The sequence below is a fragment of the Pteropus vampyrus genome, unplaced genomic scaffold (genome assembly GCF_000151845.1).
Source record: "Pteropus vampyrus isolate Shadow unplaced genomic scaffold, Pvam_2.0 Scaffold15, whole genome shotgun sequence".
Classification (NCBI taxonomy): domain Eukaryota; kingdom Metazoa; phylum Chordata; class Mammalia; order Chiroptera; family Pteropodidae; genus Pteropus; species Pteropus vampyrus.
In genome coordinates, this window is record NW_011888796.1 from 1,998,454 (window position 1) to 2,023,200 (window position 24,747).

Sequence of the window (24,747 nt, forward strand, 5' to 3'; positions counted from 1 at the left end):
CATAGTTATTACAATATTATTGACTATATTTCCTATGCTATACTTTGCATCCCTGTGACTATTTTTTAACGACCAATATGTACCTTAATCTTTTCCCCTTTTATTACTATTCTCCAACCCTCTCCCATCTGGCAACCATCAAAATGTTCTCTATGAGTTTGTTTCTGTTTTGTTTGTTCATTTATTTTGTTTATTAGAGTCCACATATAAGTGAAATCATATATTTGTCTTTCCATCCGACTTATTTCACTTAGCGTAATACCCTCTAGGTCCATACTTGTTGTTGCAGATGGCAAGATTTCATTTTTTATGGTTGAGTAATATTCCATTGTACCACTTCTTTATCCATTCATTGATGGACACTTGGATTGCTTTCATATCTTGGCTATTGTAAATAATGCTGCAGTGAACATAGGGGTGCATATGTCTATTTGAATTAGTGTTTTGGATTTCTTTGGATAAATACCCAGAAGTGGAATTACCAGGTCCTTCTTTGTCTCTTGTTACAGGCTTTGTTTTAAAGTCTATTTTGTCTGGGATAAGTATTGCTACTCCAGCTGAGTTTTTTTGTTCCATTTTCATGAAATATCTTCTTCCATCTCTTTATTTTCAGTTCGTGTATATCTTTCAATCTGAAGTGAGTCTCTTGTGGGCAGCATATGTAAAGGTCTTGTTTTCTTATCCATTCAGCCACCCGATGTCTTTTGATTGGAGTGTTTAATACATTTACACTGAAAGTAATCGTTGATAGATATGTAGTTATTGCCATTTTGTTATTCATATTTTTGCTCTTTGTTTTTCTTCTTCTTAAAGAAGTCCCATTACTATTTCTTGTAATACTGGTTTGGTGGTGATGAACTCCTTTAGCTTTTTCTTGTCTGGGAAGTTCTTTATCTGTCCTTCAATTCTAAATGATAGCTTTGCTGGGTAGAGTAATCTTAGTTGTAGGTTCTTGCTTTTCATCACTTTGAATATTTCATACCAATCTTTTCTGGCCTGCAAAGTTTCTATTGAGAAATCAGTTGACAGAGTTATAGGAGCGCTCTTGTAGGTAACTAACTGCTTTCCTCTTGCTGCTTTTAAGATTCTCTCTTTGTCTTTAAGCTTTGACATTTTAATTATGATGTGTCTTGGTTTCGGCCTCTTTGGGTTCATCTTGTGTGGGACTCTCTGCCTTCCTGGGCTTGTATGTATATTTCCTTCACCAGGTTAGGGAAGTTTTCTGTCATTTCTTCAAATAGGTTTCCAATTCCTTGTCTTCTCTCTCTTCTGGTACTCCTATGATGTGAATGTTGGTACACTTGATGTTGTCCCAGAGGTCTCTTAAACTATCCTCATATTTTTGGATTTTTTTTCCTTTTTGCTGTTCTGATTGGGTATTTCCTGCTACCTTATCTTCCAAATCACTGGTTGTCTTCTGTTTCATTGAATCTACTATTGATTCCCTCTAATGTATTCTTCATTTCAATTATTGCATATTCATTTCTGACTGGTGCTTTTTTATGTTTTCTATCTCCATTTTTATGTTTCCTGTCTTTTTGTTGAAGTTCTCACTGAGATTATAGAGCATCCTTATAACCATCGTTTTGAACTCTGCCTGAGAATTAGCATTTCTAACAAGTTCCTAGATAATGCTTCTGCTGCTCGTCCACAGCTCACACTTTGAGTAGCACTGTCTAAATGGACGTAGTGTTAGGGGTTTGCTGCAAGTGGTTATTTCAGACTTGTCAGCTCACCTTTTCACCTTCAGAATTTGTTTCAAATGTCCAGGAAGCAGTTTTCTTGAAATAGTAGTTTTTAAAAATGCTTTTCACATAATTTCAAAGATTGTGATCTGTTTACTCAATCATTAAGAAAAACAAACAAACAAACAAAACTTTCAATGGATACCTGCTCTGTACCAGATACAGAAAATACAAAAATGAGTAAAAGAATTATCCTTGAGAAAATTTTCTGGGCAGTGCAGAGTTGGGGTAACCTCCGTGCACTTAATGGGGACTTAACATAATTAGAATTATAGCAATGAAGAGAAGGTATATGAAACACTGGGTACCTTGTTACCATTTCTTTTCTGCGATTATCTTTTCCTTCTTTGGTTACTTATGAAGCTGACTTGTTTTTCAAGTTTAAAACATTCATAACTTGTGGAAGACCAGCAATAAGAAGTGTTTTTTTGTTGTCGTTTTCATTTTTTACTACTCTAAACATCTGTGACCAATGTAGATAGCAGGATCTCAGTTTTATGACATTGTACAAAGTCCTGTAGAATGGACCTCAGAGATTTATTTGAACAAGATGGACATACACAGGTGTCAGGCGGGCACTGATATTATAGTTAAATATATACATATAAAGAGAAATATAAAGACTAAATGATATGCATTTTATTAAACAAAGCATTCAGATCAGAAAATTACATTTTCTCTGGGGTGAATATTGGAGAGTGAAGAGCTAGGCCAAACGCTGGATCTGTGAAGAGCCTAGAGGACATGTTATCTCTGGGTTGTTTTTTTGTCATATTCCTTATCCCAAGCAGAGAACAGACTCCATTCTTAACCCTGTTCTTTAAACCCCTCTTTCTTTTCCAGTGACTGCCATGTGACATGGGTGTCTGCCCAGGCTCGTAATGAGACGATAGCAAGGCGGCTATGGGATGTCAGCTGTGACCTGTTGGGCATCCCTATGGATTGACAGATGGTGGCAGCTGGACCCAAGAGCAGACTGCAGCAGACTACTCGGTACTTCCTCCCAAGTTGATTCTCCTTCAGGATGGCCAAAAGCTTGAGCACAAAGAGAGCAAACTTTCCAGCCTTGCCAGCTTAATAGCTGATAAAAGCCAAGCATACACTGCCAGATTCATCGAAACACCTTGCATTTGTCCAGATACACTTTGCTCCTCTTATTGCCAGTTACTGGAGATATCATATGATAAGTAGACTCTCATGTGGCCTGAAACCTACTACGTAGGAGAACCTAAGCTATGGCAGCGTTGATTTGTGGCAGTTTGGACTAGTTCCTCACAACCAACCAACCTTCACTTCAAGGGGGCCACACTGCAGCCTCAGTTGAACTCCAGAAGTCACAAAGCTTGGCTCGAGAGCAGGGCTTATGCCTTACCTCTTAAGAAAACCATCATGGCACCAACATCTGGATCATTTCAGGAAATTTAACTGAATCAGGATTGTGGTATGGCTTTATCTCTGACAACCGAAAGCCACTGTTAAGAACTTTCCCATGTCTAGACCATGGAAGAGCTTCCTTTTCTAAGAAGTTTGTGGGGTTTGGAGGTCGGCAGAAATTTGAGGGAAGGCAGAAATAAAAATTCAAATTTAAACTGTCATTTTCCTATTTCTCTGACGAGTAAGGAGTGAATGAAAGGCACAGTTTGAGAAGGTAGACCTCCTGACTTCAATTACTGACCCCAGATCCATGGAGGTCTCCTTTTGTGCCTTAGTTTTGCTTAGAAATTCAGAAAGGAAAGGCTGTTCGGAGATTGTTAGTATATGTGTTCTTATGTATTTATACAGTTAGGAGTTTTTTCACAAAATTAAAAATAGCCACAAAGGAACAGTATTAAACTGGACTTTGGTGCAGGTAAAAGATCAGAGATGGAGTAAACCAGTGTCATCTAGTCTTCGATACAAATGGGTAGAGCTGCAAGAGGAAGCAGACTCTGTGTATGTTGATAACTACCCACCAAGATGCACCTTGGGTAGCAGGAAAGACATTCAAAAAAAGAGAATAAGCCTGGAAGATAATGCATGCAATGAAGGGACTAATTAAGGATTAAAAAAACCAAGAAACAAAAACAGCTAAAGATGGCAATATCCAGCTAGCTATAGATTAAGGGTAAGCACCTGAGTTAGGTAGACTGATAAGGTACTATCTTCATATAAGTACCAGTCAACCAATGTGGCAGGGAAAAAAATCAAAACAAACAAACAAAAAGCCTCAATTTTTTCTTCTGCAAAATTATCTTAAGGACTGATATTGGTAGTTACAGTCAATTTAATTATCTTTTAGGGCATTTCTTTACATTATTTTGACAAGATTAAAATGTCTACTTGCTAAAAAAAAAATCTACATTTGAAGAACTTTTATCAACATTAATGCTGCCAAAGGATGTCTGAGGAACTGTTAATGTTTCTATCACTTGTTTAGAGTATGTTATTCTAATAGTTTTTAGTTTTCTTGGACTTTGGTGAGGAAGGAGTTATGGGACCACAGTCTTCTTCTATTTGTAAATAATCTTGTGTTAACTTGTCTTGACCATTAAACTACATATTTAGAAATGGCCATTTTATGGAAAAATTGAAAAAATTTTTATAATAGTACAGTAGAATAAGTGAATTAATTTTACTTAATTTATATTGAACCATCAATGACAAATTTTTTTTATTATCATGTTTTTATTTACAACACTAAAAATTAAAGTTTAGAGTCAACAGAAAATGTTTAGTCAAAAGAAGAAAACACTTCATTATTATGGTTATGCAAATCATTTCTCATTCTGAGGATAATTTGTCCCAGAATCTAGCCACTGTAGTCTCAATTGAAATGCCATTAACTTCAAATGTGTGATAATATGATTATTCATCCACCTATTTTCTACTTTTCTTTTATGATGCTGTTCAAATATCACTTCTTCCATCCCAGGGTATTTCTCTCTCTCCTTTTTGTGACTGCTCCTTCTTTAACAAAGCTATGGGACTTCACAGTACATTCTCACACTGTCACAGACATTCTCAGATTTTGCTATCTTTTTATGCTTAATGAATATTAGCTCACCAAAAGTTTGTTTAATCAATGGTCAATGAACTCAATCTAATAAAATGAAAAAGGTCCAGGAGATATAAATCACTAAATCGTTTCCTCCTGAGCAGTAATGTATCTCTTAATACGTGTGGGCAATTTTAGTATTGAGCTGACAAGCAAATATTTCAGGACGGGCTCCATAGGCCTAACCATGAAATCTGTGAAAATAGGAATTTCTTCCATTGAACTATGAAAACCCATGGAGTGCAGGAAAAGACTTCATACTTGTTAACACGTTACACTTAGTGAGACTTGAAGCCGAGACCTTGTTGCTCACCACATTATAAATTACCTCAGTAGAGAAAGGGAATCTTTTATTTACCAACATATGCCCAGATCCCCTGCACAGAGACGACGCTTAACATTAAACACCTGCTGAGTGAACGAACGCACTAAGGCCAACCCGGCCGCTAGAGGTTGCGTATTTTAGGGATCACACTGCCCAGAGACCACTTCTGAAAGAATGTGACCCTAGTCACTTGGCTTCCCCAGAAAAAGTGCTTTACCGCTCCAGAGCAAGGAGGAACCTAGCCCGGCTACCTTTCGAGGGTTGAAAGCTAACATTTAGTCAAGACGTGAACTGAGAAACGGTGGCCAAACAGTACGATGACAGTGAGGGTGACGTCCAAACCACTGCGTGTTAGCTTCACCTTAGGCAGCCACGGTGCTGGCTGGGCCACCGCCCCGCTGCGACGCGTGACCTCCGAGTCGGAGCTCTTTCCGCATCAAACTACAGTTCCCGGCACGCACTGCAGCGTACGCCGTACGCCGGAAGGCGGGGCCCTGGAGAGAGGTGGCCGCGCTGCCCGTCCCGCGGGTCCGCGCAGTCCTTTCCGTTTTGGCGTTCTCCCCAACACTGGAGCGGGTATTTCCGGGACTCCGGGGCTGCCGCTTACTCCGGCGCGCCGCCACTCTCATGGGAGTCGCCCGGGCGGCAGAGGCCATCCGACTTTCCATCAGGCTTTCGCGCTCGGCGATCCTTCAGTGACGGAATGAAGGGAGTGGCGTTCTTGCTCGGAAGGACCCCGCCGCGGCCCCGGAAGCGTCTCGTCCAGGGCGGCGGTAGTGGTGGTCGCCGTGATGCCTGCGGGGCTAGGCGGCTGACCGCCGGGCTAGGAGCGGGCCCGCGCACCGAATCTCCGCGGCCAGTACTCGAGCGTGGCCTGCGCCATGGCTACCTCCGCCGCCTCCTCTGAGCATTTCGAGAAACTACATGAGATCTTCCGCGGCCTCCATGAAGACCTACGACGGGTGCCGGAGCGGCTCCTGGGGGCTGCAGGAACAGGTGAGGCGGGGGCGGGTGGAGCCGCGGGGAACTCGGTCGCACGCATTCTGGAAAGAAAAGTCTCCACCCTCCTCCCAGACCCAGGCCCTCTTCTTTCTGCTCCTCATCCTCAAACACGCCCCCTAGAGCCAGCTGGGTCCCGGCGCCTGGAGCTCCCTGCTTCCACCTTGGGTGCTTAGTTAGGGGTGGGTCTTGGGAGTGTCATTCTTGATTTTCCTGTAGCCTTCAAAATTTTCTCATTTACACTTTGGCAGAAAGAGCATAGGAGACTTTAAATCTGCGGTTCTGTATTTCAGTAGAATTGGTTGCTTTTGTAGCTGTCTTTATTTTGTTTTATGCGTTTAAAAAGTTATTCTCAAGAGAGGGCCATAGTTTTCACCAGACTCAGGATCCGTAGCACCAAAAAGGTTAAGAATCCAAAGGAATCGTGACTTTTGGGGTTGGTAAATATCAGTTTGGAGCGATTGGTCATTAAAATCGGGATGGTGTCGTTTAGGTGTGGTCCTCTTAGGGATTTTCTGCTTGTACTATTTCCTGCCTCTTGATTGCAAACTTCAGGTTGCTGCTGGCTTTGAAAGAACTAGAGCTGTCCAATTAAATCTGTAGGAAGCATAGTTTTTTGCCTCAGAATGAACTTGATCCTGATGGTAAGGCGGATAAGACTGTGTTTTATTGTTTTCTCTTAAGGGTCAAAGCTCAAGTTTTAGTTACCCAAGGTCATATGAATTGAATGACTGGAGAGAATGAAATAAATACGTTTGTTTAACATGTATTTAGTGGGAGAGGTTCCTATGTGCCAGTCAGTGCCCTAGATGCTGTTAATATTGCAAATTACGGTGAAAAGATTTACAAATTCCCATTTTAGTGAATTGATGATAATATATAAATATTAAGAGGTAGTGTTAAGGATAACACAGGCATATCTGGTCTTATTGCGCTTTGCTTTATTGTGCTTCACAGATGTTGCGTTTTTTTACAAATTGAAGGCAAGACCCTCCACCTGCAAAAAGATTACAACTCACTTTATTGTGATACTCGCTTTATTGCGGTGGTCTGGAACCCGATCTGCAATATCTCCAAGGTATGCCTGTATAGAGAGATAAAGCAGAGCAAAGGAATTGAGGGGGGTGGCACTCTATTTTCAAATTGGATGGCATGAAAGACTTCTTTGAAGAGATGTCATTTGAACAAAGACTTGAATGGGTAAGGGGGTGAACCATGCAAAAAACTGGGAAAAATGAGTTTCAGGAGGACAGAATAGCACTACAAAGTCCATTAAGCAGAAATGAGCTTGGCATGTTCTAGGAAGAGCAAGAAGGCCAGTGTGTTTGGGGTGGAATGAGCAAAGGAGGTAGTAGTAATAGATGAGGCTAGAAAGCGGTAGGCGGATCATGTGTGGCCTTGTAGACCATAGTGAAAGATTTGCATCTTTTTCTGAATGTGAGGGGATGCAGTTAAAGGGTATTGAGCCAGGACAGTGATGGATCTGATTTACATGGTTGAAAAATACTTTTCTTTCAGTCTGATGCTGAATTAAATTTTGCAGTGTCCATTTCTATAAGGCTAAATAATGTATTCTGTATGAAAAATAGAAAACTTAGTTATATTAACCTTTGTCATCTACATAATTTTTTTTTCATTTCTGTGAAGAGGTCAGTCAAAATGGTGTGAATTTCTACCCAAGCACAAATGCAACAGTCCAAAAGTTTGTATGGAACCACAAAAGATATTGATTAGCCAAAGAAATTTTGAGGAAAATGAACAAAACTAGAGGATCACGCTTCCTGACTTCAAACTATATTACAAAACTATTATAATCAAACTAGTATGGTACTAGCATAAAAGCAGATACAGAGATCAATGGAACAGAACAGAGAGCCCAGAAATAAACCCTCACATATATGGTCAATTAATTTATGACAAAAGAACCAAGGATATATAAAGAGGAAATGTACATATAAGGAAAACCCATTTTTTTCCCCTCTTAAGTTTTTCTTTCCTGTATAAGGAGAAACCCAGTCCTTCCTCCTGTGTGTTTCTTTTCTGTGTGTGTCCTTTAGTACTCACACAGAACACTTCACTTCTGGTCACCAAATACCAAATGTGCGATGAGAGTGGGCATCCATATCTTGTTCTGATCTTGCTCCTGAAAACTTTTCACTGTTGAGTTTGCTGTTAACTATGGGCTTGTCGTATATGGCCTTTATTATGTTGAGATACATTCCATGTATATCCACTTTATTAAAAGTTTTTATCATAAATGAATGTTGAATTGTCAAATGCTTTGTCGATTGAGATGATCATGTGATTTTTATCCTTCATTTTGTTAATGTGTATCACGTTGATTGATTTGCAGATGTCAAACCATCCTTGCATCCCTGGAATAAATCCCACTTGATCAGGGTGTGTGATTCTTTTAATGTATTGTTGATTTCAGTTGGCTAATATTTCGTTGAGGATTTTCGCATCTGTGTTCATCAGGGATATTGGCCTGTAATTTCCTTCTCTGTGTCCTTGTCTGGTTTTGGTATCTGTATAATGCTGACCTCATAAACGAGTTTGGAAGTGTTCCCTCTTCTGTCGTTAACTCTATATTTCGTCTGTTTATTATGTATCCTAAGCACCGAGAATGATGCCTATCCTAATACATTCTAGGTGCTTCATAAATATTTGCTGAATGATTGTATAACTACTCTGGATTGTTGGGGAAAGTATATGATTGGGTGTTGAAAGGAGTGTGATTTTATTTCTATTATACACTGTTTTTCATATTTTCATCACTTTTAAAATGGTTGTATACATCTATAAAAAAAGGATAGCTAACAATGTGTTCTATTATAGAAAGTTTGTTTGGCATTCATAATCTGTTAGCATATGTGATAATTATTAATCCATTTAATATGATATGAAGCACTTACAGCCATAATATCTAGTCTTAGTTTTGTAGCATCTGAAAAGGTACCTCTCTAAATACCTCAAATTGTTGTAAATTCTTATCCAAGTAACAGAGTAAGTGCCTATAGATATAATTTTTAGTTTTGGTTTTGTAGCACCTGAAGGCATCTCTCCATATGTCTTAATGAGTGTAAAATTGTCAAAAATTTTCCATTTAATTTACTTAAATTTTGGTACCTATACATGAGAACTTATCTTGGGAACCAGGAAAAAAACACTATGGAGGACTCTTTGCAGAAGATGGGTAAATACCAATTACTCAATGACTGGAATTTAATTTTTCCAACATTATATTCATTGGTGAATTTTATTTTTGCTTTTAGTTTATCCTACCTAAGAATTTGTTTAAAAAATAATAGTAGTTACTATTTATTGAACCCTTGATGTACCTAGCATCTGCCAAGTGCTTCTTATATGTATTATCTCTTTAACCCTTTCAAATGACCCTATGAGGTCAGTTGTTATAGTTCCTATTTACAGATGAGGAAACAGGTTTAGAGGACTCTAATGCTTTTACCTCCTATGTGGTTGGTGTGAAATCAGGTAAAACTATTGTGGTCTACATATAGAGGATGTAGATCCTAGAAATGCCACGGTGGAGTGCCAAAAGCAAACTGGCCACGTATTTTAAAGATCCTAGTGAAACCGAAATTATTTCCACAACTCTTAGGGGCCAAGGTTAGTCATTCTTGAGTTGGTAATTCAAACCTCCTGTAAGGAAGAGAAACTGACACCTCGTTGATCGTTAATGAAGGTTTCCTCTGGCTCTGTCTTTCAGAGCTGACTTTCTGCTTCTATTTTATTCATGTCCAGGGTGTGGTGCTGCCATCCACTCAGTTTACCAAACAGTCAGTCTCAGAATGAGTCACTTACATGTGACTGGTTTGGGAAGGAGTGTGGGTGGTAGATAGTGTTGTTTGGAGTGGCTCACTCTTGTTTATGATGCCCATTCCACCCAGTATGCAGACCAGCTTTTTTGTAGTTGATTATAGTGTTAATTCTAATTTAAAAATTAAAAGGTCTGAACAGATCTTACCTGTTGCTAAAGGCTATACCCTGGGAGCACAGAAATGCTCCTTAGAACTATAATGTACAGAAACGTTGGATTGGGAGTCAAACTTGCATTCTAGAACTAGTGTCGCCTTACCTTTACTCCTCTTATGATCTTGGTGAAGGCAGTTTTTCCAGTCTCTAATTTTATCAACTGTAAAATGAGGTTAGACTGGATGATCTCTGAGGTCTCTCTCAGCTCTAACATCATTGGTTTGACGATTCTGGGACTAAAATATAAAGAAGCAGCTACTGATACCTCTCAGATGGATAAAGGTTCAGCCTCTTTTGAACCTTTAAGTATCTGCTTCCCTGGCTTCATTATTAGAGGGGATGATTAGAGTGGCTTTTTTTTTTTAATGTTAAGTTACATAAAGGATCTCTTAATGTGGTGAGGTTCTTCAAATTGTTTTCAAAGGGAGTGTATTTCTTTTTAAAGTATGTAAGCTATAGAACACTCCTAGGAGAATGTATGTCTTATGAATTCATGTAGAATGGAGTATTCCAACTCCAGAACGACTGAGAATAACAGAATCACGCAGAGAAGTTAGTGAAAGGGTCAAGATTCTGTGGGCTGCCTCTTTTCTCCCTACTCTTATTTTTATGTGGCCACTTTCTTTGAATCATTCTAGAATTTGCCTCTTAAGAATGCAGATTTTCATATTTTTTAACAAAGGAAGAATATGGGAGGAGATTTTGTGACTACCAGAATTGTAGAAAAATGTGAGCTAGGAAGGGAACATACTTATATATAAACAGACTACATCATACTGTCTGGCTTGGATTAGGAGTAAGTGTGCTTGAGTTTGGAGATGGACCTGTACAGAAGAGTGATGACACTCAGCACTTTGTGTGACAGCTTCTTGCAGAATAATATGATACCTCTCCATGGAAGTAGCCATTCTTGATTGCAGATATTATTTCACTGCTGGTGGCTGAAAACACAGCCCACTCAGGCATAGTAATAGCTGCTTTGGTGCCTGTTTCAGTTACATCAGGGTGGTCAAGATGCAGACCATTTGCCATGGCTTAACTTTTTCTTTTTTTAAACAACAAACCCTGGGTTTTGTGGGCAGTGTGGAGTGAAAAATAGTTCACCTGGAGTGCTTTGTATATATTAAGGAAATAGCACATAACAATGAATGAGGCATAGTAAAGGTGCATTGTCAGGTTTAAAGTTCTAGAAGCTATGGGACCTATGAAAGAAAAAAGTAAATTTTCTTCTTCTGGAGGAGCTTGATCTCAAGTTGAGAATATAGAATGTACACACCCCAAATGATTTATAATCACTTAAAAACAGCAGACAACTGATATACTAGATACTATTGTGATTGACATAATGTAAGTTCATGTAAAGACACAGTATTGCATCTTATTTGGATGGAATTGGATTCAAAAGTCAAAACTTAAGGTTAAAATCAGGTTAAACAAAATTATCCAAGAAAATTTTGGGACAGCATATTGACTACCCACATGCCATCCCTCCATAAGCCCCACTCAGCTGTTTACTTTGGCATTGGAAAAGATTGCTTTTTCTTCAGCTGATGGAAATGCTGATTTGTATTTAGGAGTCATATTGACTGAAAAAACATAGCTTTAAAAGACTGTGTCCCCAACTGTGCTACAACATAATTGAACCTTGAAGACTATCCTAAGTGAAATAAGCCAGACACGAAAGGACAAAGACTGTATGATTATTCCTCTTGTATGAGGTGTCTGGAGTAGTCAGATTCATAGACACAGAAAGTAGAATGGTAGTTACCAGAGTTGGGAAAAGGCAGATGGGGAGTTAGTGTTAATGAATACAGAGTTTCGGTTTGGGATGATGCAAAGGTTCTGGAGATGGATGGTGGTAATTGTTGTACAACAATGTGAATATACTTGATGCCATTCAACTATACACTTAAAAATGGTAAAAATGGTAAATTTTATGTTACATATATATTTTTTACCACAATTTTAAAAAGGCTGTATCCCTAGATTGTGAAGGTAATTTCAAAAGATGAGTTCAAAAAATATTTTAAGCAATGGTAACTGTGGTAATAGATTATGTGTAGATTTCCAGGGTGAACATTCATTTGAATGTATACATTTTTTAAAATGAAGCTCCTCATAAAAAGGACTCGTTAGATATGAAGGGATTACCTACCTCCTCATTTTATAGCCAAGGAAGGAGGTCAGATCCCAAAAAGCTGAAGAGAATTATTTAGGCTTACACATTGGGTCAAGCCCAAAGCTAGAACGAGAACTTAACTCCCTTTACTCACCAGTAGTTCTACCCTGTTCAGGTGTTTACCAAGTGATGGCATGCCAGTACTCCTTTCATCATTTTTGACATGTCCAAGTACCATGTTTACTTTTTCGTTCTTTATATCAATTTAGTTCATGTGAAACATATTTATGTAATACATGAAGTTATTTAAAAGAAATTTTGTAACACTACTTTAAATGGCAAAAATCGGCAGAACCTATCTAAATGATCAGGAAAAATACAAGAAAGACAAAACAATGGTGTTTTAGTTAGATGTTAATTGTTTTGATGCTAAAGCCTCTTCTATTTTTGTTAAAAGGAGAAAGTAGTAATTTTTAGGTATTAAATACTTACTAGCACCAAAATGACATGATGCAAAGGATTGAAAGACAGTTGAAAGGGGAATGATTTTCTTACTGCTTGAGTCAGTGGCGTTTATATTGTTTCCCATACCATTGCCAGTAGGTATGGCCAAAAAACGTGCCATCCCATGCAGCCTCTCCAGCAAACAGAATAGATGAGTTTTGAATTTTTTTTGGCAGAAAAGCAGTAGATAAGGGTTAAAAAGAGAAGTGATTCAGAGTGTGGTTGAAAGTGGGGACAGGAATTTCAGAGAACAAATATTGTTAAACATTCTTTTTTATAAAATGTATTTAAATTAGTTTCAAGTATACAGTACATTGGTTAGACATCTATATAGTTCATCAAACGATCCCAATTGCTCCCTCCCTCAGCCCTCCACCTAGCCATCATATTAATGCTAACTGCATTCCCTCTGCCGTGCTCCCCATCCCCATGCCTAACTATCAGCTAGTAATTTGTACTCCTTTAATCCTTCACTCCATTCTCTCAGCCCCGCAACGCCCCTTCCCTTTGTCACCAAATTGTCTACTATGTTTGTGAGTAATCTGTTTTCGATTAGTTTGTTCTTTTTGTTGCTTAGATCCCGCATATAAGTGAAATCATATGGTATTTATCTTTCTCTGACCTATTTAAGTCAGCATAATAACCTCTAGGTCCATCCATGTCATTGCAAGTGGTAGAATTTCATTTTTTTTAATGGCTGAGTAATATTCCATTGTACATGTGAACTATAATTTCTTTATCCAGTTGTCTGTTGATGAACATTTAGGTTGCTTCCATATCTTGGCTATTGTAAATTGTGCTGCCATGAATTTTGAAGTACATAGATCTTTACGAATTATTTTAGTTTTCTTTGGATAAATACCTAGAAGTGCAATTGCTGAGTCAGAAGGTGTATTATCCATTTTTGATTTTTCAAGAAACCTCCATACTGTTTTCTAGCTCAACATTCGTATGGATGAAAGTGTGCCTAGTTAGGATTGGGGGAAAAAAGATTGACAGTGATTAATTTAGACCTGTAGTGTTTCTTAGCAGGGACACTATTGGCCTTTGGGGCCAGGTAATTGTTGTGCAGGACTGTCCCAAGCATGCATATTCTTGTTCCCTGGACACTAAATGCCAATAGTAATACCCTCCCTCTCCCCTTTCCCCAGTCATTGTGGTAACAAGCTCCCATACATGTCTCAATGCCTTTTAAGAGTGATTAAGTACTACTGTCCCCAACAGGGGAGGAATGGGGTTTTATTCTAAGCAGAGGGATGGCCTCTACAGAAGCAAGACTGAGCGTTTGAAACTTGTCTTATTTTTCCAGAAGAGAAGAAGAAGTTGATCAGAGATTTTGATGAAAAGCAACAGGAAGCAAATGAAACGGTGAGAACAGGGAGCAAGTCCTTACTTCTTCTACCTAGTGTTCATCTTTTCCAGTGCTAATGACCTGATCACAGATTAACTCTTCCCACCTATTGATTCTGATTTTGATTATTTCTTACTAAATGAGGCCAGTTAATGGGAATGAGTTAACAAAAACAAATGGGTAGAGTTCGAAGACTCTCCTGAAATGAAGCTTTGATAATACTAATACATTCCTGATGTGATTCATAAGGGCATTCTCATACATTTACCTGGCTGGTCTTTTAAAATCTCATTTTAAAAGCTGGCCATTAAGATCAGTTCTTTGTTAAACTGTCACAGAAAATGTAGCTCGGAGGTGGTTCCAGCTACATTCTCTTCTGTTTTAAAAGACAGCATAGTGCCTGGATTCGGTACCTTGGACGAGATGTGCATGGATGGGATGAGTTCCTAATCAGGACCTAATGATGTCAGAAGTTGGTCCAGGTTGCTAAGCAGTTTTAACAACTGCTTCTCTCTTAATCTTGCCTTTAAGAAAAGAAACCTTGCTCTCACCTATTAGGAGAGTCTTCCTGTCTCCATTATGCTCTAGCTTCAGCAAACTCTTTCGGGAGCCTGGGGCTAAAATCCAGGTCCCTAGTAGAATTCTGTAGAAATAGTTGCCCCTAGTCTTTGCTACCCCAGAGTAGACTGAGGAGGAGAAAAATTCTTTTTAAACTAGAGAATGTCCTTCTTGTTGAAGAACAACTTCCCTATCCTAATGAAGTTTGAGAAGTTAAGCTTATCTGCTTCCTTTTCTCAGTTGTACATCTATTTTAAGAAGGATTGGGCCACCAGACTGTAGAAACTTTCTCCTTCATGATGAGAGTACTGTTATTTTCTTAATACTTGTGTACAGCTGGACAGATCTATGATACTTGTTACAGAGCCAGTCTTTTTTGGTTAACATTTTAATAGCATTTAAAAAATCTTTTAGCTAATACCAATTTAATTTTTGGTGCTTACTGTCTTTCTCCGAACTTAGCAAAATGAACCAATCCTACTCTGGCCATCTCAGGCAGATGAAAATTATTTATGGCCTCTTGTGAACATGTCTAGGTGTTATATTTCACTTATCCCAGAAAAATGGAAATCCGACGTGGGCCTGCGGTAATCTCCCACATGGAGATAGTTAGTTTTCAGAAAGAGGAGGAAGAAGGGAAGAACCTTGATGCCAGACCCCCTATCATTTTTGATACAAAATGCCTCAAAGTGCTTCATGACAGCACTTGAAACATAACGGGGTAAGAACTTGGTATACTGAAAAGAATTTGAGGATTCCAAATCCTGACTTCTTTCATTGTGTAAATTTGAACAGGTTTCTTCAAGTCTTATATGTGAAGTAAAATAGTATTTTCTACTTTATTGATTTGTTGTGAAAATTAAATGAGAATGTATATAAAAATGTATAATAAGCTGTAAGGTGCTTGTTTCTTTTTTACTAATTCAACATATACTTTTCAAATGCCTGTTCTATGCTTGATAGGTGCTGTGCAGACACTCAGAATAATGAAGTGAACCTGTTAAATGTGGCCCCTTGTCCTTGTGGAGCATATGGTCTCATGAGAACTGATTTGGGATATCTGTGGTTTGATGAGTCCAAACTAGGCATATACCCAGATGAGACAGAAAAGAATCAGTCTGTCCACTCACTATTTTTTGTCTTCCTAGCTGTCAGAGATGGAAGAGGAACTACGCTATGCACCCCTATCTTTCCGTAACCCTATGACGTCTAAGATTCGAACCTATCGGAGGGACCTTGCCAAACTCCACCGGGAAGTGAGAAGCACACCTTTGACAGCCACACCTGGGGGTCGAGGAGACATGAAGTATGGCACATATGCTGTAGAGAATGAGCATATGGTAAGCTGATTTTTTTCCCTTAAGGGCCTGCGGTATAAGAATTAACCATATTGTTGAGTACAATTCATGTTACAGTATACACTAGACTCTTGTTTTGCCCACCTTACCCTCTTTCCTGAATCTAGTTCCTTTTCTCCCCTTACCTCTACTTATTTAAAGCATATCTTTTCAAAACCCATATGCTTATTTACATTTCTTTGTATCCTTTATCTATAAAACAGTGTTTGGTATATGGTGGTAATATATAAATGTTACTTATTTTTGTTATCTCTGGACTCTATATTCTGACTCATTTATCCAGTTTCTTTCTTACATGTACCCCCAAAATAGTTAGATTTGTAATTTATCAGAGTATTGTTACAAAATTAACCCAAGCTTTCCTTTACATTTATATCAAGATGGCCCAAAAGCCAAGATACAGTAGAGAAGGCAGAATGCTCTGTTGTAAAGTGACTCAGACTGCTTCTCTAGTCTCCAGTATTCTGATTTATAAAGTTAGACTGGCTAGATCGAAAATCTATATTCTGAAACTATCTAGAGAAGCTAGTTAAAGGAATAAAACTTCATAAAGATTAAATTTAATGTGTTGCATTTGGGGGGTTATATTCCATAGTACGAAATAGAAATGGCCTAGCAAGTAGTCTGGGAGAGAAATGGAAGTACAGATTATGTATGTAGAAAGGCTGATGATACAGTTTCATGATGCATCATATAGTTTGAAAGACATTCAGATGATACTGGCCTGACATTGGTGAAGTCAAAAGTAGAGTATTTGAGAATCATGTAAAATTTTCAGAATTCACTTGTGAAGGAAGACTGGGAAAAGGGAGGCAGATGGAGCTTGTTAAAGTGAAATGAGAAGTGTAAAATGACTTTGGTCATTTATTACCAAAAAAATCCAAAAACAAAGAAGGGGAGATAAATCCGAAGAATAATTTTGCTTTACAATTATTAGTTTTAGAACTAATAATTTAGATACACATAACCACCTTTAGTAAAATTGTCTCTAATCAGGTGTTGATTTATGTGATCTTTCTTTTTCTGTTCTTTCTTAACCTAATTAGGTGACAATCCCCATCTTTTTAAAAAAAGCCTCATTCCTGCTTTTTAAGCTAAAGTAACTGGGGTTTATGTCAGTCTCATTCAGTAGTTTCCTTATCCACTGGTCTATATGTCATATATGAAGTGAAGACTTCTTACTTCTGATCTGGGAACCTATCTTTTGACCTCTTGATGATGGTATCTAAGAATAGTCACCTGCTCAGCAATAGGCCCGGTGAGCTGGCCTATTTATGAGTGTGTATATGCATGCGTATATGCTCTGAATAGCTAAGAACTTAGAGCTGCACCCACTTGTCAGTGGTGGTTCTTGCCTGACAAAAAGCTACTTCTGTCTCATGCCTTCTGTGCTTAGGATTATAGGTGGAGTAAAACTTTGGTGGGAATTTAAATATTAGGGTACTTGGGAAGTTAGGGCAGCTAGGGCACCTTACTTGGCCCCACAAACCTCCTTCCCTGAAAGTATATCACCAGTGTAGCAACATCAGAGGTATGGTTTTCTATGTTTGGCCTGAAGTGAAATTCTTTTTGGGCTTACCAAGAGTGTAGCCACTTAAGTTTTTCCCAGAATGTGGCAGTGTCTCAGACTTCCAAATGATTTCTGTATTTGCTTATTCATAGTCCCTCAGTCCTCAGTACCAATGGTAGGAATCTTCAGTGAATCAATCTGTTTCTAGGGCTGTAGAATTTAGTTGGTTTGCTTGTCCAGAAAGCACAGGAACCAGTTCAAATTCATTATGAACAAGGAAAATGTTGATGATTTTAATTCTTCTTGCCTTGCCTTACATATAACAAGCAGTGAAGTGGGAAGTATTGTGATCCTGTATTGGATTGAAAGTTCTGCTTTAGTCTGACCTTGAATAGGATCTTATAGTTCATTAGCATCTTTGGTTGTCTTAAAATAATGAAAATTATTGCACACTATAATCTCTTCTTACATAAGCACTGGTCATAAGGATTGCACTGACAATGTACTTATAATGGAAGAAGTCGAACATTTCCCTTCCATACTTCTGTCAGAAGGATTGTGCTGGCAATGTATTTATAATGGAAGAAGTCAAACATTTCTCTTCCATACTCCTGTCAGAATCGGCTACAGTCTCAAAGAGCGTTGCTTCTGCAAGGCACTGACAGCTTGAACCGGACTACTCAGAGTATTGAGCGTTCTCATCGGATTGCCACAGAGACTGACCAGATTGGCTCAGAAATCATAGAAGAGCTGGGGGAGCAACGTGACCAGTTGGAACGTACCAAGAATAGAGTAAGTCTGGTGGACTGGGAAAGGGGCAAGAGTGGGGAAAGTAGGCAGGCCCATTAAACCCCAATTAAACCGAAAGCTACAGCAGTTCTGAATCCAGGGTATATAACCTTTTAGGTTCTTATGCTTTTCTCAGTTTTTAGCTTGCGTGGCTGAGAGATCTCCCTGAAAATAATTTTACCCCTAAGATTTAGAGGTTATTGGATGGGGGAAAGGTAAGACTGAAGAAACCCAGTTCTGCATTTATTTAAGGTTGTCAAATATAAGATTGAAGCCACTCCATCCTTTTATTAATTCCTATATTACCATTCTGAGATTTTTATTTCTAGTAGAATATTCTGCTATTCTTATGAAAGCACCATCTACTTAAAAAGGTCCTAATTTTCCTCTCATTTAGAGCCAAGGCTATTTTCCACATTTCATAAAAAAGTACCACTGACAATTTACAGAGGTTTAATCGTGGACTGTAATTCTTTACTGTTACCTAAGGTAAGCTGGATTGTTGTGTGAAGAAAATGGAAATAAGCCAGACAATGGCTGTACCAGACGATGGTTCTATTGGGGCCTCTAATCTATCACTCTAAGAGGCTCTGAAAACTCATTTCTTCCTTTACATACATCTGCATAGAAATTTTTAAAATGGTGTAACTTGCCAATAAAATTCAGTGTTCTTAATAGCATGAAGCACATCCAAACTGAAAAACAGATACTGTGGGCAAGATTTGGATGGGAAAACATTAGTTCAGTGTGGGGATTTGAGGTGATTTTCTTGTATAGCCTAACAGCTACAATTCTCCATTCTTAAATCAGAATGATGCACTTATATCAGTGAAAATTCATACTGAAGTACTGAATTTAAGGTAAACTATGGAGAAGGTAATGCACAGATTGTATAGTTTTTGACTTTTGAACATATCAGGTGGATTGGTTGAATTTAAAAGCCAAGGAATTGGCTGAGAGATCAATTTACTAAGGCCACTGGGGATTGGGGACAGATGGCAGGTGGCATCTGTTGAAATATCCTCCAGCTATCTATAGATTAGTAACAGGCAACCAAAGAAGAAAGATTTTAAAGGCTTAAAAAAGATTAATTCTTTTCTACAATTCAATGAAGTATCTCTTAAAAGGGCAAAGAAAAAAGAAAAAATAACCATACGCCAGGTGTAATCCGCCAGCCTACAAAAACAAACTGTAACTCAAGAGGCTGTCCTGGAGTTTAGCTGATCAAATTCAAATCTTAAGTTGCTTCAGTTACTGGCAAGGTACACTTGAAGCCTTTCTCTTTTGAGTAGCCAAGGTAAAGAATTAGCTTGGCCCAAGAAGTCTCTCACAGGAACCTTGGGATATAATAATTCCTAAGCCTACTCGACAAGTATTAAAGTATCTTGTCCTTTCCAGTTTTTTACTCACACTCAGAGAGGCTGTTATTTAAATTGGTTTGGTTCCTTGGGCTATTTCAGCATATACCCCCTAATGCCCACTATCATTTAGGAATGTTCAAATTCTAGAGCGTATACTTTCGAACAAAGGGAAAAATAATTGCCATTTTCTCTTCTCAGCTGGTAAACACAGGTGAAAACTTGAGCAAAAGTCGAAAGATTCTCCGGTCAATGTCCAGAAAGTAAGTTTTAAAAATAGTCATAAAATTGATGTCTCTTAATGCTAGTCTTTAACCAAGAATGTCAAAACTCTAAACAGTGACTTGCAAAGGTCCTATTAAAACTGAAGAAATAAAGAATGTTGTCTTGTATATTTAAATACCCCAGAAAATCTTTTGTTAAAAATATATTCTACTTTGACTTGGAGCAGTGGAAAATTTGTCCACTGGAAGCACTTTTAACCCCATCTTACATTTCATAGAGAAGACAGCACATGGGAATATTAGAGCTTCATATTCCTTGAAAGATATTTGCAAAAACTGTTTTCTTTGCTGTTGCTTAGTGCTTGCTTTTGGCTCTACTTGCCCTTCATGGGAGGCAACCCCTTATACGGGAGCTCTGTCTTGTTAGCAAGAAGTTGACTTGAAAGAAAAAAACCGTTGATGTAAGTGCTGACTGTAACTGAGGCTGTTTGGGATAAGTGGGTAGTGTACATGAAACAAAATCACAACCGAGCCGTGGAACTAGTGGGAGAGTGAGATTTTCCTAAACAGTGGTAAATTCCTTGTGGAGTAGGGGGAAACCAATCTAGACTGAACATGAGAACCAGAGATTGGATTCTTTGTGTTGGCAAGATAGTAAATTTTTTGAAGCTCCTATATATTACACCTTTGTAGAGATATCCATTTGGGCTCATGAAGGAAGAGAAAGTAAGAGAGGTACTACCCAGCTTCTGGTTACTTAGGACCCATCCCTGAGCTGGACTTCGACACTGGAGAGTCTGCCACGAACATTTCTCCCAACATATGCTCACAGCTGTAGTATGTAACTGGTATGACTCTATATGGTTAGATAATAATAAATATTTTTCTAACTAGACCCTCCTAGAAAAGTGATTTTTAAAGAGAATAAGTTACTACTATTTAAAGACATTTTAAAATCAAAACATTTGGTGTATATTGTCCCAGTTTTCAACATTTCTGTGAGGTATATAAGTTTTTCTCTGCATTACAGCTAAAGCAGCTTTCAAGTTGTCACTCACCAGCTAAAGAACCTCACACAGGCATACCTTATATTGTTCTTTGAAGATATTGCATTTTTTACAAATGGAAGGTTTATGTCAAGTAATTCTGTTGGGGCCATTTTCAAACAGGCTCAGATGATGGTTAGCATTTTTTAGCAATTAAGTATTTTTAAATTAAGGCATGTACATTTTTTTTTTGACATACATGATGCTATTGCACACTTAGACTACAGTATCATTACTAAATAAGAACTGGGAAGCAAAATTCATGTGACTTGCTTTTTTACTATATTCGCTTTATTGTGGTGGTTTGGAACCAAACCCGCAATACCTACAAGGAATGCCTGTATATACTTACTAAGTAGCTATGTGATCAAAAATTTAGTCTGCTTCACAGTATCTGGTCTCAGCCCCAAGTCAAACCTCTCAGTTTTAAGAATGGAAAGAAATAAGGTTATCCAGACTTCTGACTACTCATTTTGCTTCTCTTTATAGAGTGACAACCAACAAGCTGCTACTTTCCATCATCATCTTACTTGAGCTAGCCATCCTGGGAGGCCTGGTTTATTACAAATTCTTTCGTAAGCATTAAACTTCCCGCAGGGAAGGGTTTATGGACCAGAACTTTAACCCTGTGAATGAATGGTGTTAGAGATGTGGAATAAGCGTATTGCTGCTGTGAGCTAACAGTTCATGGATGCACTGTGTAGCCAAACTGGGAGGAGGGAGGAAAGACGGAAAACCAGTCAAATGTGAAGGAACAGCAAGAAGACCAGTGTGATATACCAAGGTAATAAATGCTGTTTATGACTTCTTTAAATTTACGTAGTACTCCAACATAGTGACAACCTGTGAACTGCAAAAAAACAAATACATTTACAGTAGTAGTAGTGGTCACCAAAATGGAGAGAGAAAGGAAACTTTACAATTGTGAGAATGTGTAAATGTTCTCATTAAGGCAGTATTGACACAGATGGCCATGAAGTACCTGTCCCCTCAAACATCTCACAACTCTGGAATGCCCACTGTGATGAACATGTGTCAGCACACAGTATTTCCTAAATTCTCACACGCTCTTTATTTTCTGATTCATCTGGTGAACTAGGAGTAGGAAGCTGGTCATAGACATTATGCCCTCCTTCCCTTGTCTGACCAAAACTTGAAGCAATCACATCCACTGCCAGGCCAGCTGTAGCCTTGGCTTCTTCCTCTGAAGCAGCCAACAGAGGGTTGACTTCAACAAGATCCAGTGCTGACAGCAATCCTGAAAGAACAAAGTGTATGACAAGACCTCAGAAATTCCCTAACTACTACTTTCAATGAGGGTCATCCCACTCCAACAGAATAAACCAAGGTTTATAAAAAAAGTCATTTTCTACTGTAAAATTATCTACTGTCAGGAAGCCCCTTATACCTCATCCTCTTGGGCATAAATTTATTAAAACACTGATATATTAGAGTAGCTTTGAAAGAAACTCATAAAATCAATCATCCCTGTTCAACTAACACAAAAGGCATAGCTGTCAGACTTTCTGGATAAAATAAGGAAGGAGCCCGAGAGGTGGGGCAAGGAATTTCTCATCTACTTGTTTTGAAAATGTGTGCTCTTTTCCAGTATTAAGGAACCTTCCAGATGCCTGCATGTAGTTGTGTGAAGAGTTCTCCCATTTCTCACTAGCCAGAGCTGTTCCCACTTTTGAACTCTTATGCTATACCTGTTATCTCTTAAGCACTGTGTGCCCTGAAGTGGTTATTACTGCATATCTTACTCTCACTTCTGCAAGTCTGACAGTTTTTAGGACTCCCATCAAGGGAAGACCTGGCCATAAAAGACTCCAGTTACCTTCTGTGAGGGTTTGAGAACTGGTGCCAAAGAGTTTGAGATGGGAAGATTAGATGGAAGGAACCTATCCAGACCTCCCTTCTTCTGGTCCCCGCCCCCCACTGCCCCCGCCACACACACACTTCTCTGGGTTAAGTCTTTAGTTATTCTGGATGAAGTTAATTTTCCTCTTCAAGAGTTATCTGAACAAACTAGTATTTAAAAATACAAGTATCTGAGAATATTTAGGGTGGCCACGAAGCCTGGAAACATGGGTGAATATACCTAATGATTTATTGATACTACATTATAGTATATGATGCTCACTGCCATTACATGCATTCAGTGTGGCGTCCTTTATTAGCAGTGTTTAAGTTCAGTGCACTGTGCAAAACAGATGAGCAGGTATGTTACTGTAGCATTTCTACCACATGCACCTATGTCTGATGATCTCTGTCTGAATTCCACTGACTAAAACTCAGCATTTAGCATAGCCCAGAAGTAATCAAGAGGGTTTGAACTATTTAAAATATACATTACCCATGTTTCTAGATTATTGTCATTCTGTAAATTAATTTAGGCAAACTGCTTTTTGTGCCTAGTTAACAGTGTCATGACAATCTTTTGGAATAGAGTAATACTGCAGCAGAGGAGTGAAGGACAAGGTATGACCACTGCCCCGTCTAAGTGCTAGAGTCACTAACCCCTGGCTCTTGTGGTGTCACTGAAAACAAAACAAAGGATTGAACTTCTAGGTTCACCAGCCACTAAGCAATATCTAAGATTGTGGGGCTGAGAATGAGACTACCTTGCCACTGTCAGAGCTGACAGACAAGCATTCTTTTCTTTTCTGTAGTGCCTAAGAGTCTAGTAGGCTCCAGAACTAGGGAGACCACTTCTCAAATTTCCATATCTATCCCAACTGGTCAGGAGTTTCCTATAGCCCTAGACCTTTCAGTCTGGGGTCTCTCTGCTATTTAGACTCCAATTTCATGAGATGGTATTGAAGTATCATGTAGTTTAAATTTTGCAATTAAATATCATTTCAAGTATCCTTAAAACTAGAAGCTTTCTGACAGAAATGGAAACTGTTTGCAAACAAATGGGTTTTGGGATAGTAACCTGTTGGTAGCTAGTCTTGATAATCTAGCATTCACCTTACTAATCTGTCAGCTATTCATTTTCCAGTATCCCTATATTAAAAGTACTATTAAACAAGCTCTAATATAAGACTTAGCCTATGTGAAAGGACCCAAGATATTGTAGCTTTGAAATATCAAGAGCAGCTTTTACTCCACATTCCCAACTCCCAGTGAACCAACCTCTTAATGTCAGGGTAAAAATTATAGGTACTTGGCCTCGCCTTTTCATCTTAATCTGCCTTTAGACAATTCAGATGCAAAGAACTATATTAGTTTGGCAGCTTATTCTTGTATTTAATAAGTGTTTAAGTAGACATAAACATATTTTGTTCAATATTACCTTAGCATATTTTGGTACGAGCCAGATCCAGACGTGCCTCTAAATGACTATCCCTTATTAGGCTGACCACATGACTTTTAGCTACAACAAGTTGAAGCAAAAACAATGTCTACAATGACATGGAATAGTAGAAAAAATCCCCTGGCAGGCAAGAGGCTTCAGCATGTTTAATTATGTAGTGAACAGGCTGATCACTACTTACCTGTATTGTGTATTTCCTCAGTAATATACATGCCTTCTCGATAGGTCAGTCCCCCTACAACAGGCGTTCCTGTGGCCGGAGCCAGTGAAGGGTCAAACGCATCAATATCAAAACTCAGATGGATTGGCCTTTGTCTTCTTGAAAGGAGAAGGATAAGTCATTTGGTTGTACCTGAACATTTATCCTTTCCCCAGATGCAAATCTTTGCTTTTGTTGCTATTAGTCCTGTTATTTTGTTAATACAGATTTCCAGGTTTCCTATTCTGGAAGTTACTGAGTATTTGCATATTAGCTTCCTATATACCACTTCATAATTTTGCCATTTGTTCTC

General features: G+C 38.5%; 3 protein-coding genes across 7 annotated transcripts in view; 2 read left to right on the forward strand and 1 right to left on the reverse strand.

Moving 5' to 3' along the window:
- Positions 1–4,292, forward strand: part of RDH11 (retinol dehydrogenase 11 (all-trans/9-cis/11-cis)) — a 15,522-nt gene extending 11,230 nt beyond the window's left edge. For both annotated transcript variants that reach the window (XM_011383941.2, XM_011383951.2), the window contains exon 7: positions 2,589–4,292. In XM_011383941.2, the coding sequence (XP_011382243.1) occupies positions 2,589–2,691 (103 nt within the window). In that variant the 3' untranslated portion in view covers positions 2,692–4,292. The remainder of the gene's footprint in view (positions 1–2,588) is intronic.
- A 1,302-nt stretch (positions 4,293–5,594) lies between these two features.
- Positions 5,595–21,734, forward strand: VTI1B (vesicle transport through interaction with t-SNAREs 1B). Of its 2 annotated transcripts, XM_011383996.1 has the most exons (6): positions 5,595–6,100; positions 14,032–14,090; positions 15,780–15,971; positions 18,118–18,291; positions 19,848–19,909; positions 21,406–21,734. In XM_011383996.1, exons 1-6 carry the CDS (start codon positions 5,986–5,988, stop codon positions 21,500–21,502), a joined length of 699 nt encoding a protein of 232 aa, XP_011382298.1. In that variant the 5' UTR covers positions 5,595–5,985; the 3' UTR covers positions 21,503–21,734. The 2 variants fall into 2 exon arrangements, with proteins under 2 accessions (XP_011382298.1, XP_023382680.1); XM_023526912.1 differs by lacking the exon at positions 14,032–14,090 and having other exon boundaries at positions 5,842–6,100; positions 21,406–21,730.
- The window catches only part of ARG2 (arginase 2), a 30,535-nt gene continuing 27,476 nt past the window's right edge, over positions 21,689–24,747 (reverse strand). The window contains exons 7-8 of one of the 3 annotated variants that reach the window (XM_011383967.2): positions 24,417–24,553; positions 21,689–22,174 (exon numbers count right to left, since the gene is read on the reverse strand). In XM_011383967.2, coding sequence (XP_011382269.1) covers positions 21,969–22,174; positions 24,417–24,553 — 343 coding nt within the window. In that variant the 3' untranslated portion in view covers positions 21,689–21,968. The remainder of the gene's footprint in view (positions 22,175–24,416; positions 24,554–24,747) is intronic. The other 2 variants (XM_011383977.2, XM_011383985.1) reach the window with 2 other exon arrangements.

Coding starts and splice junctions, on each gene's coding strand:
- VTI1B (XM_011383996.1), top strand. CDS start 5,986: ATGGCTACCTCCGCCGCCTCCTCTGAGCATTTCGAGAAACTACATGAG. Junction 6,101..14,031: donor CCTGGGGGCTGCAGGAACAG/GTGAGGCGGGGG, acceptor TTATTTTTCCAG/AAGAGAAGAAGAAGTTGATC. Junction 19,910..21,405: donor CTCCGGTCAATGTCCAGAAA/GTAAGTTTTAAA, acceptor TTCTCTTTATAG/AGTGACAACCAACAAGCTGC.